This window comes from Squalius cephalus, assembly GCF_949319135.1.
Source record: "Squalius cephalus genome assembly, chromosome: 19".
In the NCBI taxonomy this organism is placed as follows: Eukaryota; Metazoa; Chordata; class Actinopteri; order Cypriniformes; family Leuciscidae; genus Squalius; species Squalius cephalus.
Window position 1 is genome coordinate 32,762,961 of NC_137140.1, and position 15,938 is coordinate 32,778,898.

Sequence of the window (15,938 nt, forward strand, 5' to 3'; positions counted from 1 at the left end):
GAACATTGAGATTACTGCTGATAACCATCAGAGGCTCGGAAACAAAACACCACTCGCAGAGATTAGAGGGGCTTTTTGATACTTCAGATGTTTGATACTCGCTGATGCCAAATAAGTCAGACCGGAAAGAATCTGAGCGGCCTGAAGGGTTAATTTGATCCACAGCTGGAGATGTCAGAGGTGCGGGTGGTTTGGAGGTGTTTGGCCCGGCTGACGGAGAACCACTTCACACTGCCAAAGCTCTTTGGCTCATAATAAGATTGGCATCTAAGCCATTACACTTCAGAGCCTTTCAATCTCTACAAGTGAATAACTTCAGCACACAAACACATAGGAGATAAACTGCAAAACAAAACACAAGCATGACCAACTTTAAGTCCTGAAACTAGAAATGCATCTGCGTGGCATGTTTCTGCACACTGTTTGATTCTGCTGTCATTTTTTTAATATGAAAACATGGCTCTCGAACCTCAAAACAGTCAGAGAAGTTCAACTAACTCAAGAGTGAAACAAACAAAGAGTGTAAAAGATCCCTCGTGTGTTTGTGATTCAGGGTTGGTCGATCTGAATGGGACTAATACAAAACAAAAACAGACAAAAAAAAAAACATTTAAAATGTAATAAATAAATACATAATACAATACAATGACATTAGCAATGGTCCAAATAAAAAAAAAATAAAAAAAAAATGGTAATAAATATATAATACAATAATGACCGCAGCAATGATCAATGATCAATCTGAATGGCTCAAAAAAAGAAAAAAGAAAAAAAGAAAATTAAACTATAATATATATATATATATATATATATATATATATATATATATATATATATATATATATATATATATATATATTTTTTTTTTTTTTTTTTTTTTTTTTTTTTTTTACTTAAAACTCTGGTCCACACCGAAAGCTGAAAACAATAAAACCCAAGACATTAACACAAGGATTCCTTATACAATGACACATCTATTGAAATAAAACTATTGTGACATTAAACCCCCTTTTGGAGTTTCAAATCTGTATTTTACAGCGAGGACATTTAAAACAGCACGTCATTCATAACCCATCAAACCATGTGATTCACTCATTCAAACAGGTCAAGCCTGAATCATGAGCAGACGGCACATCTTGAGGAGTCCTTTTGCACTCTTTGTTTCTTGAATGTTTTTTGTAAAGTTCATTCTGAATCACAAGAGGCCTACAACAACAGCAAGCAGCAAGCGAACACAACAAATGTCATCATGTGCAAATTGAGTCTCACTGGCTGAATGGAGAGCAGCTCGCAGACTGAGAATGGTAGATTCTGAGAAAGGTCACTCTCGTGAAACAGCACAGAGAGACTGTGGAAACACGAGAAAGAATCAGCTAGCATCAGAAAGACATGATGTCCTCCGGCAGCACATGGAGGAAGCAGATGAAACGCTGACATCAACAAAGGAGATCTCTGGAGATAAAAATCACAAACTTTATGAGACTTTATGTGGGGTAGAGACAGGCTCTTAATAATGCATTGCTAACTTCTGAACCAAACCCATCCCATAAAAATTGCAGTTTACAACGAAAGCACCTCGAGCTCTCCAGGGAACTAGATTTAATCTGGGAAGTTTCTTGAAACTATCCTGAACTACAACGTTTCCTTCTCTCACCGAGAGTGAAAACATACAAGTGCAAATGAACAAAAGAATCTCACCACTTCAGCACACTTTATTGTGCAAAACTCTGCAGCTTTCTCATAAAATGTATTCCAAATGCATTTTAATAAATACTAAATTATCTAATTACACACGCACACACACAAATAATATTTTTTCCAGCAAGGAAGCATTAAATTAATGCAACAAATACGACATTAAATTGCCTGCTGAAAATGTAGCTTGGCTGTCACAGGAATAAATTGCATTATATAAATGTAATAATATTTTACTTTTACTCTACTTTTGATAAATGTGTTGGTGAGCATTATAAACTTTTTTTAAAAGCTCAAAACTTTACCAACCTCAAACTTCTGAATGGTAGTGTAGTGTGTATATATAATGTCTGGACACATTTCTATGCATATCATGTGAATTTTATTGGTGTGACTGTGGCATTACCTGATTTGCATAATTACTATAATTAAACAACACTATCAGCAGGTGCTATTCATTCTTAATGAGAGACATGTTGGGAGAGATAATTTGAGACAGGTTTTTGAGATAAAAATACGTTTAAAAACTACAGGATCACATTTTCAGACTAATTTGGGATACTTTTCTGAAAGCTGATGGGAATACAGATCAAAGATGACAGCTAAATATCAACTTATTTTAAAACTAATTCAAAGTCTGCAAAGATAATCCAGATGAGAAGTGAGAGAGCTTGTGATCTGTGAAGACAGCAACCTTTTTAGATTAAATGCAAGCCAGAAAAAAATGGCAACGCATAGAAGTACTGGTATATGCACTGTGAATATATATTATGAACACTTAACACATCCATATTTGCACAGTAAATCTGAATTTCACAGCCTAACATCATAATTATGCGCCTGGTTGATTTTAACGTTTCACACAGTGTTGCTATGTAAAAACGGGAACCTTCTCTTACACGTACAGCTCCTTTATCAACGTTAATTCAGCTGGATAAACAAACATCAGATGATATCTAATCTAGGATTGTCCATTAACTGAGCGCAGGTGTCCTCATTCAACATCACCTGCATTCTGCCATGAAAGTGACTGAAGGTGTTAATCACATCCTGGAAGAAATAGAAACACTATTCCAGGAGTGTTAGACTGATTCCCGGAAGCTCACGGTTCAGGCGTTCATAAAGAGCATATATTTACACCACGACAAGATGCTGCAACAAAACAAAGCATCCCTCGGACCCTCACACAGACGGTGAACATCTAAGTGCTGTTTTATTTTTAGTCATTTTCACAGTATTTATTTATCACATTGTTAACATCCAAAGTTACACCTCCAGTTATTTCTACTCAACTTGAAAACACAAATGGAAGGCCTTATAGAGAAGTCTCGCTCAGGGTATGACATGAACAATAATATTCAAAGTATTAAAGTATTAGTTAACTGGAACATTTAATTGAATGTCTGTGATTCATGATGCTGTGTAACATCGCTGTCGGTCAGGAAAGGTAGTCAGAGAGAGATACAGTACGGCTCTTATCCGCCTCCATCAATGACGCCCACTGAGTGCTTTACAGAGAGAGAGACTGTACATTGTGTCTCCGCTGTCTCGTGCACCTGTTGACTCCACTTTCCAGCGCACAGGATGTGATGCGCGCACCTGCAGGGGGTTCTCCATCAGCGCTCCGACACACAGGTGGCTTCTGCCAGACTCTATGAATTCCAATATCAAAGCCTGACCCCCGACCTCTCCGCCAATCAAACCAGGACACGGCAGCTGGCGGCAACACAATCTCAACAGTATTCCTCCACAGCGGAGAGAAGCACAGGAATATATTAGACGCACAAATAAATCAAAACATCAGAGCCGCATATTTCATCCTGCCACGTCTACAATCCCAGCACGGATAGACAGGAAAATTACTGAGAACTTCAGAGAGTATCTGTGCGATCTTACACTGAATCTTGTTTCTATCCGGTTTCCTTGAACACCAGAGCTTCTCATCACATTTACTCATCTGAAGAGCACCGGCCTACTTTATTTACAACAGAAGATAACCAAGAGAAATGAGACGAGAGTGGTGCTTACATGTGCACAAGCCTCCGCCATGACGATAGAGTGATGCTATAAAGTTAACACAGTGTTCTGGCTGCATGTGCAATGTGGTCGCTAGGGTGTTATGGGTGGTTGCAAGTAATAAGAACCCCCCCTCAAGTCTCTGTGGCCCTGTTTACAACTGGGGTTTGGGTCGATCGGGTCACAAGTGGACGACGCTAAATACAGGTGTAAACGGGGTGTGAAACGTCTTGAGCTTGTCCGCTTTCGACCATTTTCAGGTAGTCGAAAACGCATTCAACCGGATTGCTTTCATAGTGTAAACGCTCATGTGGCCGAATGCGTTCAAACGGCGCAAAAGACTGTCTTCTCTCCGCATGCTGACCTCATGTGTAAACATTACGGGAAGAGAGCTAGACAGACAGGATTTAAACTTTGACGGCTGAAGACACGAGTTTGGTTTGAAGATGAAAATCTTACCAAGCACAATGTTCTCTCACCATTCCTGATTTCTAACACACACTCACAGTGATCGGCGTGGTCTTGTGCAGATATCAGAGGAGAAACACTTCACATGTCTTTCTGTCATCTCCTTTCAATTGCGCGAGCTTATTTTGTCCCTCAGATTGAAAGATCTGAAAAAAACATTCATTTACCCGCCCATAGACCCTCCCCTCGAAGAAATCAGGACAGAAGTGGTTGAAAGTGGACAAAAGAGACAGATTAAAACACCAGGTGTAAATGTGAATGTTAATCTACTTGTGATCCTATCAACCAAATCGTAATACCAGGTGTCAACAGAACAGGGCCAGTGATGTTCTAGTCTCTAGATATGGCTTGGGTCCCTGTTTCTTCATCCACAGTGCAAAAAAATAAAATAATGGTCTGATCACTTAGTAAAGTAACAGCACACCTGTCCTCACTGTTTTGAAGCATCATGCTAAGTTTGTAAGTGTAAGCTAAGCACCAAAAATAGTTGGTATAAGAATAAGTATGATCAATTAAGAGCTCATGCTTGCCTCAGCAAAAAACACCAATTACACTGACAAACAAGAAGGTTCAAGGATGCTCGGAAAACTCTCCAAGTCTGCGACAGGAAACTCATGTGTGACTTCCTGCTGGCTGTGAAAACACACTTAACCTTCATCTTCACACACAGTCACGCTGGACGTGGTTTGGCAGAGGAGTTGAGAAGAGAGGCATGAATAATACACAACAAGAGAAATAAAGAGACACACACACACACACAAACACACACACCAAGATTCATAATTCATATCTTTCATTTCAGCAGCCGCCACACTTCTGATAGAGCGAGAACAGAGTGAATACACACAGGTGCACACAGAAACGCTACATGCCTGACACACACACTAACTTATGCTGCACTGATGGGAAAAAATATTCGCAAACACATTCTTGGCCATTTCTGACTGCTGTTTCTAAGCAACAGCGGCGTGTGTTGAAGGGAGAGAGAGAGTTCATGTAAGCGATGCTCCCTCTAAGCTGCACGCGTACACGACTGCACATTTCTGATGTTCCTCCAGCGCAAAATTGAAAAAAGAAAATTTGCACAGAAGATTGACTCAAAACTTTGTTGGGGGGGAAACAAGATTTACTGAATCAGAGCTAAATGAATGAACTGCATTTCAACTAGTTCATTTAAGTCAACATGAAACCTCACTGGAAACCAGAAAGTCCTAAAACAGGGCAGACAAAAAAGTTTCCAAATGCACAAAAACCCACAATCTCATCTCAAACAAACAAGCTGTCTTTAGAAAGACAACACATTTTGATATCCAGCCAATCTTATCAATAACTATCATCCTGACACAGTTAGCTGAAATATTTTGCAATTTACACACACACGAGTTAGTGACGGTAGAGAACACACAGCCTGGTTTCTGCTCTGGCGATTAAAGGATCTGAACAACAGAACCAAGTTTTGCCGATGAAGATTTGTTAGCAAACAGCATGAAGCCCGTCTACTTACTTATTTTGCATCATGTTCATTATGACCCAGTCAGCAGGATAGACATTCTTTCCAATGAGATCCTTAAACATGATGAACGTCTCCATGAGGAAATCCTAAAGGAGAGTTGCAGTGTTTTAGATGAACAGGTCATGACAAAAACATACAGAAGGATGAAAATATATTATTTATTTAAATAATTAAAACATATTTATACATAAATACGATATATATAGTCAAGTCAAGTCAAGTCATCTTCATTTATATAGCGCTTTTGACCATGTAGATTGTTCCAAAACGGCTTTACATTGATTATAGGAAATTAGATTGTTTTGGCTTTATAGCAGCTCTAGAATAAAGTTATTGTCCAGCTAAAGTTAATTCATTTAATTAATAATTCAGTTAATTAATAAAGTTAATATTTCAATTCTGTCGCAACGATCATTAGTTATTAACTTAGGGGCCGCTAACATGACACCGTTTTAACAGAAAACTCTTAAGTTCTTTCTGTGCAAACTTCAAAAACGCGAACCTGTGAGAACGCCAATAGGTATGTGCGTTTGAATATATATATATATATATATATATATATATATATATATATATATATATATATATATATATATATATATATATATATATATATATATATATATATATATATACATATATACATATATACATATACATACATACACAGTATATATATCTACATGTGGGTTGGGAGTAAAGAGTTCCTCGTGAAGTTTTCGTTGGCATAGAACTCACCACCACGTCTGTGCGCATCTTCCCAAAGGTGCTGATGAGGTGGGCGTAGTGATAGTCGTCCATCTGCCGCAGAGTGGCGGTCATACAGGCTACGAAACTGCCCTGCAAGAAGACAGACAGACAGATGATCAGTGACAGTACAACACCTACAGCACCTGTCAGTCAAACACTGACAGTTCATGGCAGTCAGGACCAAAGATCTGCTTTTAAAGTGCCATAAACCCTTCAATAAGAACCTGACGCACCGTAACAGCCAGGGATTTCACAGAGAAACACAACAAAATTAAAGAGTGCAACAATTCCAGAAAGTTTATCTCATTAACAACATTTCTGACAGAAAGTAATGTGGTGAACAGTGAGTGTTTGACATCAATATTTCTCCAATCTGATTACAGCAGTGAGAAACACACAGTGGGAATCTAATGATACTTTCACTTTCCCACAAACGGGAATTGGGAGCAATATAACATGCATTTAACCAGAAACCAATTGCTAAGAGATGAAACGGAGGGGAAAAACTCATTTACAATTCAAAACACAACAAAAAGACAGTAAAACACCTCAAACAAGCAATGGGAATCAAATCAGCACAGCTTATTATAAAATGTCACATTACCTGATATTCCTGATACTAGATATTCAAATGTCATTTATGTAACATCAATATAATGAGAAGAAGAGAGTTAAAAACGTATTCATAACCTCTTATTAAATAACACCTTAAATAAACCATAAGCAAGCACAGGCATGGTTTCTTTTTAAAAAAAAAAAGGAAATTAAGGTGTTGATGGAAGAAACCTCGGCTAACATTATGAGTGGAATTAAGGGGGGAAATAATTATAAATGACAACATGTGGCAGTCTTATTAGTTTAAAAGCCATTTCATTCATCTTTGCTCATTTGCAGCCATCTAAGAGGAGGAAGGAAATTTCCAAAAGATTCCACATGAACAAGCACTGTGAATAGCAAGCAGACGCACATGAAGCCTCTGCACTTTGAAAGTGTGACCGGGGCTATTCTGCGTTTCCTCGGCTTGATTTTCATTTGCAAGTGTTTCCTGCAGCGGTAATTAGGTCTGGCCTACATAACTCAGCAGAAACACAACACACAGCGCATGTTCATCACCAGATTCCTCTCTTTTTCTCTCTCCATCTCACCTTAAGGAGAAAATACTGAGCAGCAAGTGGTAAAACTGGGGTCTTCTGTGAGAAATTCATGTGCAATACGTTTACACAACTGTAGGAAAAACAACACAAATGCTGTCAGCTGAAGTTCCAGTATTTCAGAGTCCGGACAGCACTAAGTTTATTTTCCACGCTGTGTAAAGAACACAGTAAACACAGTTAGCTTAGGGCCTTGCCGTTCTGCTAATGTGGTTCGATAGCTAATATTTGTGTTAACTGAACATCCTATCTGAGCCTTTGTGTTTGAACAGGACTCATAATGGCAGACAACACCGGCATCACACACGACACAATATCAATGCTGTGAGGTCAAGATACTCCACCATATCATTTACTCACCTAACTATTAACTATATACTTTTAGTCACTAAAAACATTAACTCACATTAAGGATAAATATAACAGATGAAACCCATTACCAAAGGTGATCTGACAACTGATACATGAAACACTGATGCATAGGCTAAAGCTAAGAGGAGATAAAACAGGAGATGAAGGACAATTGAATAAATGTGTAATATTTAAAGAGTAAATGAGGATGACATGAGTGATACGGGTGATGGACGATTGAGAGTCAGGAATGGAAGCGCCGGCAGAAAAAAAGCCTTGGTAACTCAGAGCCAGAGTCATGCAGCCAAAACTGAATTAAAGCGTGAGTGAACGCCGGATTGAAATGAGTCTGAACCAGCAGCCATTCACGTCTGCAATGAGACACGCAGATATCAGTGTGTCCTGCTGTGAGATGAGGAGTGAGGAACAATGACTCTCACTCACTCCCTTCAGCATCTGTGAGCATGCCATTATTCCTGATGAAGGATCCTGGTACTTTACTAGAATATAACAGATTCCTGCTGAGAATTAGTCATGGAGGAATTACACATGATTACGTTTCTCTGCAGTGGAGTCCTTCAACCACCTGACTGCACTTCAGTCTCTACAAGATCTGACAAGACAGAACCTCTACAGTAAATATAACCTGTCCAATCTCTTGCTATCTCTCACTCTCTGATGGATCAAAGGAAAGAAAATAATTGAAAGGGATGGATGGATAGAAAAAATAGACGAATCAACCAACAAATTAAAGATGGATGGATGGATGGATGGATGGATGGATGGAACAATAAATGGATGGTCGGATGGATGGATGGATGGATGGATGGGTGGAAAATTGAAAGTATGCAGATCTGCATCTCCCAGACTGACTTGAACATAATGAATTAATAGTGCTATGATGGAAGAGGCTTTTAATCATGTTTTAGAGTTTCGGTGACAGGTCTCCTGAGCGGACGGGAATCCTGCAGCTGCGATTCTCACACACATCTCAGCAGACAGAGACAAAGCCAGCATCCTCTAAGGTTCATCTCTCCCTTCATCTGTATTGTGCTCCTCAGCCCGTTACCATGGAAACTGTTTTCTTAAGGAGGTCGATCAAATAAAAGTCAGAGAGAAAGAATGAGATCTTCCTGGAGAGTTTCCCCAACTTCAGCTCCAGAGATTCCTCAAGGTCAGTCCGTCAGTGTGGTTCACTCTGCACAACACGAGGAGCTGATCAACCACACGTAACATGACCAGACATCACTGAACAGCAACAACAACAAAAAAAGTGTATAGGAGTGGCCAACACCTTGAAAAGCCAATCAGAAAACTAATCTGAGCACAAATCAATTAAACCAAGACATTATGGGCCCTATTTTAACGATCTGAAACAAGTATCAAACGCGAAACGCAAGTAACTTTGTGGGTGGATCTCGGGCGCTGTTGCCATTATACCGGCGGGATAAATAACTCTTGCACCCGACGCAAATCTAAAATGGGTTGGTCTGAAGTAGCTTCATTACTCATAGGTGTGGTTTGGGCGTGACGTGAAATAAAACAATCAGAGCGACATCTCACATTCCCTTTAAAAGCAGGCGCACTTGTTCCATGGCGGATTGCTATTATAACGGCGGATTTGCCAGACTCACGCCAGGAGCGGTTCACAGCCGAGGAGACCGACGTTCTCGTCAGGGCCGCAAAACACAGAGAAGTGACATTGGGGATGGAGAAACACACCCAAATTAGCTTCGGTTAAACAGGCGTATTATAATTTTGGTAAATGTGTAAGCTAGATTTATGCCTATTTTTTCACATCTTCATGGACACCACAATGATTTCCCTCATGTGGAATATTTTTCCTTGTAATTATGTATGGTTTGCAATAATGGCAACTGCTGCATCTGTGTAGATGAGAGAAAGTGCGTTGTGCACATGCTACATTATGGCCAAGCATGCGCCCTTAAAATAGCATCTGAATAACGCGCCACTGACTTTAGACTAGGTTTGTCCTGGTCTGTGGCGGAATTGTTTTCTGAAACTGCAAAATAGCACCAGGGAATGTTTGCGCCGGAACACGCCGCCTCTTTTTGCTGAAACGCCCCCGGGAGCGCAAGTTCATTCCCTAATTTACCAACGTGCGTCTGTGGAGGGAAAAGTCCGCTGTGCGCGGGTGCAAAACAGGAATGATACATGCGTTGGTGTACAAAGTCAATTGCGCTGGGTGCAAGATAGGGCCCTAATTTGCATACTACTACTATTTTTGTGGAATCCACAACATTGTTTCCATCACACGATACAGTAAACATTTGCAGAGACAGCTGTGGAAAACCTGATAAATGACCTTCGCTGAGGAGAACTGTACACCTGCAGAACAAAATCTGACATAATATAGCATCATTTACAGCCACAATTTGGCTGCAGCACTTCTTTGCTGTCAATTGAACACCTGCACAGCGAATGGTGAATGTCAATTAATGTTGCAGCTTTTATGGTCAGAAGTCCCAAAATCCCAAAGCTGACGTTGAATGGAATTCAGCATTCTCCCCCCCCCCCCCCAAAAAGACATACTGTATGCAGACTTCAGAAATTCAACAAAAACTACCAGTATGCCATCTGAGTAGATTCAGAATACTGTTCAGAGGACTGTATGTGAAAAAAAGAGAGGAGAGAATGTGCGCCGGCTGAACATCTTTCACATCTAATGGTTAAGTATTCTTGCTTCAGGTCGAGTCAGTTTTATTACAGCACTGGATCGTGTTCATTTACAGCTAAATCACACTAATTAAATAATGGCTCTGTCAGTTACAAATGGAGCCGCCAAGACAGAATCCCTGTCCGCTTAACGGAAGACAAGAGACACCAGCAGGAGCCTGGAAACATCTGGAGGAACAGCATCTGTGTGACATGCAAACGTCTGACGCAGGAAAAGCCCCTCGCAGGAGAAATACACACTGCAAGAACTATAGCAATCTTAAACAGACTCCACTTACAGGACTAAGCTGTAAAATTGTTGTCATAAATATGAGCACATAAACATATGACTGAACACATTCACACATTTGCACGGTTATGGGATCCATTAGAGATTAATGTTTTGCTAGAAAAAAAAAATCAATATTAAACAAATATGATAAATTGGAAAAAGGTTGGAAAATGGTCATGAAAAATGAAATAATGCCTGTTTTGGTGCAAGAAATCATTACTATTACTATAATTGGACATCAGAGGGAAAAAATGAAATGCTAATGCAAAATATGGACCATTGAATTTGTAAAGGACGTCTGGTGTTTATACAGCAGCATTTTCAGTATGTATCTACCAAGCGAAACGCCTGGCTTTCAATAATCCAGATGGAACATACATATCTACAGACACCTCAGACTATCCCATTTGCCAAATGAAATGTCCAGCCAGAACGGGTCCATAGTCCTTCAGACATTCACATGTGTGCGAGATGGTGTTCGGCTTAATTCAGTTTACATCCAATAGGTTTCCCTATGGTAGAATTTCAACCGGGTTACAGTTACAGCTCAGAGAAAGTTAGTGCTTTTATCAGAAAACATGTGGATAATATATATATATTTTTTTTTCTCAATATTAGTGATTGTGGACAGAGCTGTACGAGACAGACTACAGACACAAGGCTGAATGAAAGACGTGCAAACTCACTCCCAACATGAGGAATGAAGTCTGGAATCAGAGCAGATCTTAGCAGCTCGTGTTTTAAGCTCTTAATTAAGCCAGAAGGGATGAGGTTTGTAAATGACATGCTCGTCTGAGAAAGATTCTGCCCTGGAGAGGAACAGAGATTACCTCACATGCACCTGCTGGTCATTAGTACAGCGTGGAACAAAATACACTCATATAGTGTTAGGTCACTATTGACTGATCTATAAAACAGTCATTTCATTAGTACAGGCTTTTATCCAAAGTGACTTACAGAACACATTACTCAAGTGCACCGTTTTCTGTTTTAAAGTAATGTTTTAGTCATTTAGTTTTCCATTTTTATTATTTTGTAAACATGTCTATATAGATTTTTTAGTTTTAGTTACTTTAGTACATCAAGATAAACTAAATAAAAATGAAAAAAAAAAGTTATTTCAATTAATGTTTATTTTAACTTCAAGTACAATTTTTAAGGTTTTAATTTCAGTTAACTATAATAACCCTGCATATATCGATTCGCTCACAAATCGGATATCACCGCAGTATCCAAGCAAGTTTTACTTTACACAAGAGCAATATCTATAACTGCACCCACGTGATGGTCACGCTTTAATGATCAAAGTTAAGCGGAGAGTATTGCACAATGAAAGCACAATCAAATTAGTCAAATATTTAATAAAAAAAAACACATGTTAAATTTTATAGGCAAAGAAAACATGAGGGTCTTAACATCACCGCAGACAATATAGAGCTGCAACAGCAATGGTGACAGGTATGTGTGAAGCCGTGAGAGAGTGTGTGTGTGTGTGTGTGTGTGTGTGTGTCAGGAGATGGAAGTTCAAAGCCGTTTGTTCGGGGAACTGAATTTCCTGTTGATGGTGCTCGGTGAGGTTCACACGCTTTGATTTCAGTCATAATGGTTGGACAAGACCTGTGGAATAAGGGCTGTCGAATCCTGATGGTTACACAAAGGTTGAAAATAAAACTCACTCTCTCCCTATTTGCATGTGTGCATGCGTATAACCACAAAACTGAAGAAAATAATGACAGAACTGACTTTATATGCTGATTCAACTAAATCCATGCTATGTCAAGCCTCAAGGAGGCCATTCGGTGGTGTGGCCTTACCAGCGGCTAGGACAATAAAATCAATGTGTGCCGCGTCAGCAGAATGTATTTTCCTCCTAGTGGCCCTTATGAGGGCAGATTGAAGAATAAAACAAAGAGAGAATAATATGAAGAAAGAAAGAAACGCTGTGTAGAAGAACCGGACTATCACTGGTCAACTATTAAAGAGTCATCATTTAATAACCCTCATGGAATTTCATACCTGTACGACCTTCTTTCTCCCATCAAACGCAAAAGATGAATATCTCAATGGGGTCCAATGTTGTGTGAACCCAAATGTTCTTCAAAATATCTTCCTTTATGTTCCATATGAACAACATTAGGGTGAGTAAATGTTCTCAGAGAGATCTTGATAAAATGTCTCAAGCAAAACTCTAGCTTTGAATCTATTTCATTAACTTTCTCAAATCCCAGTTCTTCCTCAGGGACTGTTTCCCAGTAGACTGACACTTTTCTTTTGCTGTAAGTCTATCTGAAATAACGTGGTGACTTGATCTGAAACTATAGTACGTACTGTAACTACATCACAGTCATTTATGCACACTTAACGACTAGCTGAACCATTCTAAGACTGAACTGAACACACAACGACTGGAGCACACTTTAAACACCGACTGAATGCAACTGTCTCTGACTCGCCGCGTTTGGGCATAATCAGTCGTAAGTATCAAATTACATTCATAATCGGCCTTACGGTCGTTGAGTGTGTCCCCGGCTTTAGTTACAGAAACAATCACATTAGATTGTCTATCAGCCATGATCACGCATTCAATATCACCATGGTATAAAAAGGAATGAGTTAATGCCAGAATGCCACAACTGATCAATCAAATTCCAGAGATCCAAATGATAAATAAAAGCAAAAGCCAAGATAAATGAGGTTTCTCTCTTTCTCACACACACTTATAAATAAGTGAGTAACACACACACACAAATATTAAGCTGTTTTCAACATTGATAATAATAATAAATGTTTCTTGAGCAGCAAATCAGCATAATGGAATGATTTCTAAAGGAATATGTATATATGGTTTTCTTTAATTTAGCATTATATCGAAGGAAATACACTATAAAAATAAATTCAATGAAATATATAAAAAAAAAAAACATGTAAATGTGTAAATCAGCAGGTCACCACATGACCTAAAGCTGGATTTTCCTGACAATTTCCCTCCTCCCTCTCTCTCTCTCTCTCTCTCTCTGCTTTGCTGTCTTCCACCCCGCCTCCTCTCTCTCTCCCTGTGTGTGTGTGTGTGTGAGTGTGTGTGTCGCTGGGTCTCTCAGTTCTTGGAGCGGCTGGTTCAGGATGGATGTCTCATGTGCGCACATGCCATCGCTGAGTGCTGGACCCCACTGCAACCCGTCGGCAGTGTGCGCGTGAGTGTGTGAGTGAGTGTGTGTGTGTGTGTGTATGCGTGTGAGAGAGGGAGAGAGTTGCGGGGGAGCGCCGGTCGGGTGAAGACGCGTGCTGTGAGTTTGCGTGTGTGTTTTGGGGCAGATCTCAGTGGAATCTCTCACGCTGGATGTGTTAGGATCACGGCAGGACCGACTGACCGTACGTGCGCTCTCACGGAGAAACTTCCAACATGGCAGACCCTCTCTCTGGACTCACATCAGCTCTCGCGCCCTGACGGACTCCTGCTGTGCTGAGAGGGAAGACATGTGCTGGTCATCTCTCCCTCACCTTCATCATCATCATCATCACCACCACTGATCCGAGGCTGGAGGTGAGTCTCTTCCTCTGCGTTTGAGCTCAGGGCTGCACTCATAGAAACACTTTAACCTCCTGGAAATTTACATGTAATAATTTCAGCTGGAAAATTCTCGATCTTCTTCTCGAGAAAAAACACGAATTTGCAAGAAACTTGTGCGCAAAAGTTGATTTGAGAAAATATGGCAAGTGCTGCATTGAAGAACCTGATCAGAACAAACACAGCGAGACCATCTGATCCTGTGGCGTTTCAATGCTTCAGTTCATCAGATCCTGTGGTCCTCGCAATGCTTCATTTAGCATTATTATAATCTTTTTATTTCAACCCACGCAGAGAGAGAGATAGAGAGAGAAAGAGAGAGAGAGAGAGAGAGAGAGAGAGAGAGAGAGAGAGAGAGAGAGAGAGAGAGAGAGAGAGAGAGAGAGAGAGACAGACAGCTTATGGTGGTCTGAACTGTAAAACACTCGCTGGATTTAGAAACTGTGTTTTCAGGCTGTAGGTTAAATCATGGACAGCATTAAAGGACTAGTTCACTCAGAAATGAACATTTGGCCATCATTTTCTCACTCGTGTCGTTTCAAATCTATATGACTTTCGTTTTTTTCCGTGAGACACAAAATGAGATGGTTAGCTGAATGTTCATGCTGCTCTTTCACATACAATAAAATGAACAGGAACAGAAGCTGCTGACCTCCTGAAAAAGGAGACCATAAAAGTAGATGTGCATAGGGGTGGGCGATATGGCAAAAATATATCACAATTTTTTCATTAAAATCATGATTCACGTTTTTATCTCGATTCTTTTTCATGTTGGTTTTACTATTTTGCAAGTGACTGAGCATTACAGCAAAACTAATGTCCCTATTTAAAAAACAAAGCCTTACAAGGTAACAAAATATGAAATAAATAAAAAATGACAGACATTTAGTGGAAAGTGGTGATAAATAAAAATCATTGTCATTATTTTCTTTGTTATTAAAAAATAAGAACACAGATAAGCACATTACATATACACAACATAATACACAAATGAAATAAACAATGCTTTATTTTTTCAGCTACAGTAGGTGTATTTAACAGTAGCATTCAAGAAAGGACAAATATAAAAATAAAACACTAGATTAGACGGCACTGTATAAATTATACAATGATTCTTATTAAAGTCCTCAGTCAAGAGCAGTGAGTGATTTTCTCTCTGTGTTTAGTCGTTTTATTAACATTAAAGGGATAGTTTCCCCAAATGAAAATTCTATCATCATTTACTCTCTCAAGTTGTTTTAAACCCAAATAAGTTTCTTTCTTCTGTTGAAAATAAAATGTATTTTAAAGAATATGGGTAACCAAACAGTTACTGGTCCCCAGTGACTTCCATAGTATATGTTTTCCTACTATGGAAGTCAATGGGGACCAGCCACTGTTTTAGATCGGTGTTTATTTGACAGTATTAGCGCAATAACGATTCGAAAGATGCTGTTTGTCAGTCTTTAAGTGCCTGTGTGC

At 39.4% G+C, this 15,938-nt stretch overlaps 2 protein-coding genes across 5 annotated transcripts in view; one reads left to right on the forward strand and one right to left on the reverse strand.

The window, feature by feature from the left end:
- Positions 1-15,938, reverse strand: part of dock1 (dedicator of cytokinesis 1) — a 224,234-nt gene that overhangs the window by 67,848 nt on the left and 140,448 nt on the right. For all 4 annotated transcript variants that reach the window (XM_079851388.1, XM_079851387.1, XM_079851386.1 and 1 more), the window contains exons 28-29: positions 6,431-6,532; positions 5,684-5,778 (exon numbers count right to left, since the gene is read on the reverse strand). In XM_079851388.1, coding sequence (XP_079707514.1) covers positions 5,684-5,778; positions 6,431-6,532 — 197 coding nt within the window. The remainder of the gene's footprint in view (positions 1-5,683; positions 5,779-6,430; positions 6,533-15,938) is intronic.
- Positions 13,968-15,938, forward strand: part of insyn2a (inhibitory synaptic factor 2A) — a 44,140-nt gene continuing 42,169 nt past the window's right edge. Inside the window, exon 1 of the mRNA XM_079851389.1 lies at positions 13,968-14,453. The gene's annotated coding sequence lies outside the window, so the exon portion shown is untranslated. The remainder of the gene's footprint in view (positions 14,454-15,938) is intronic.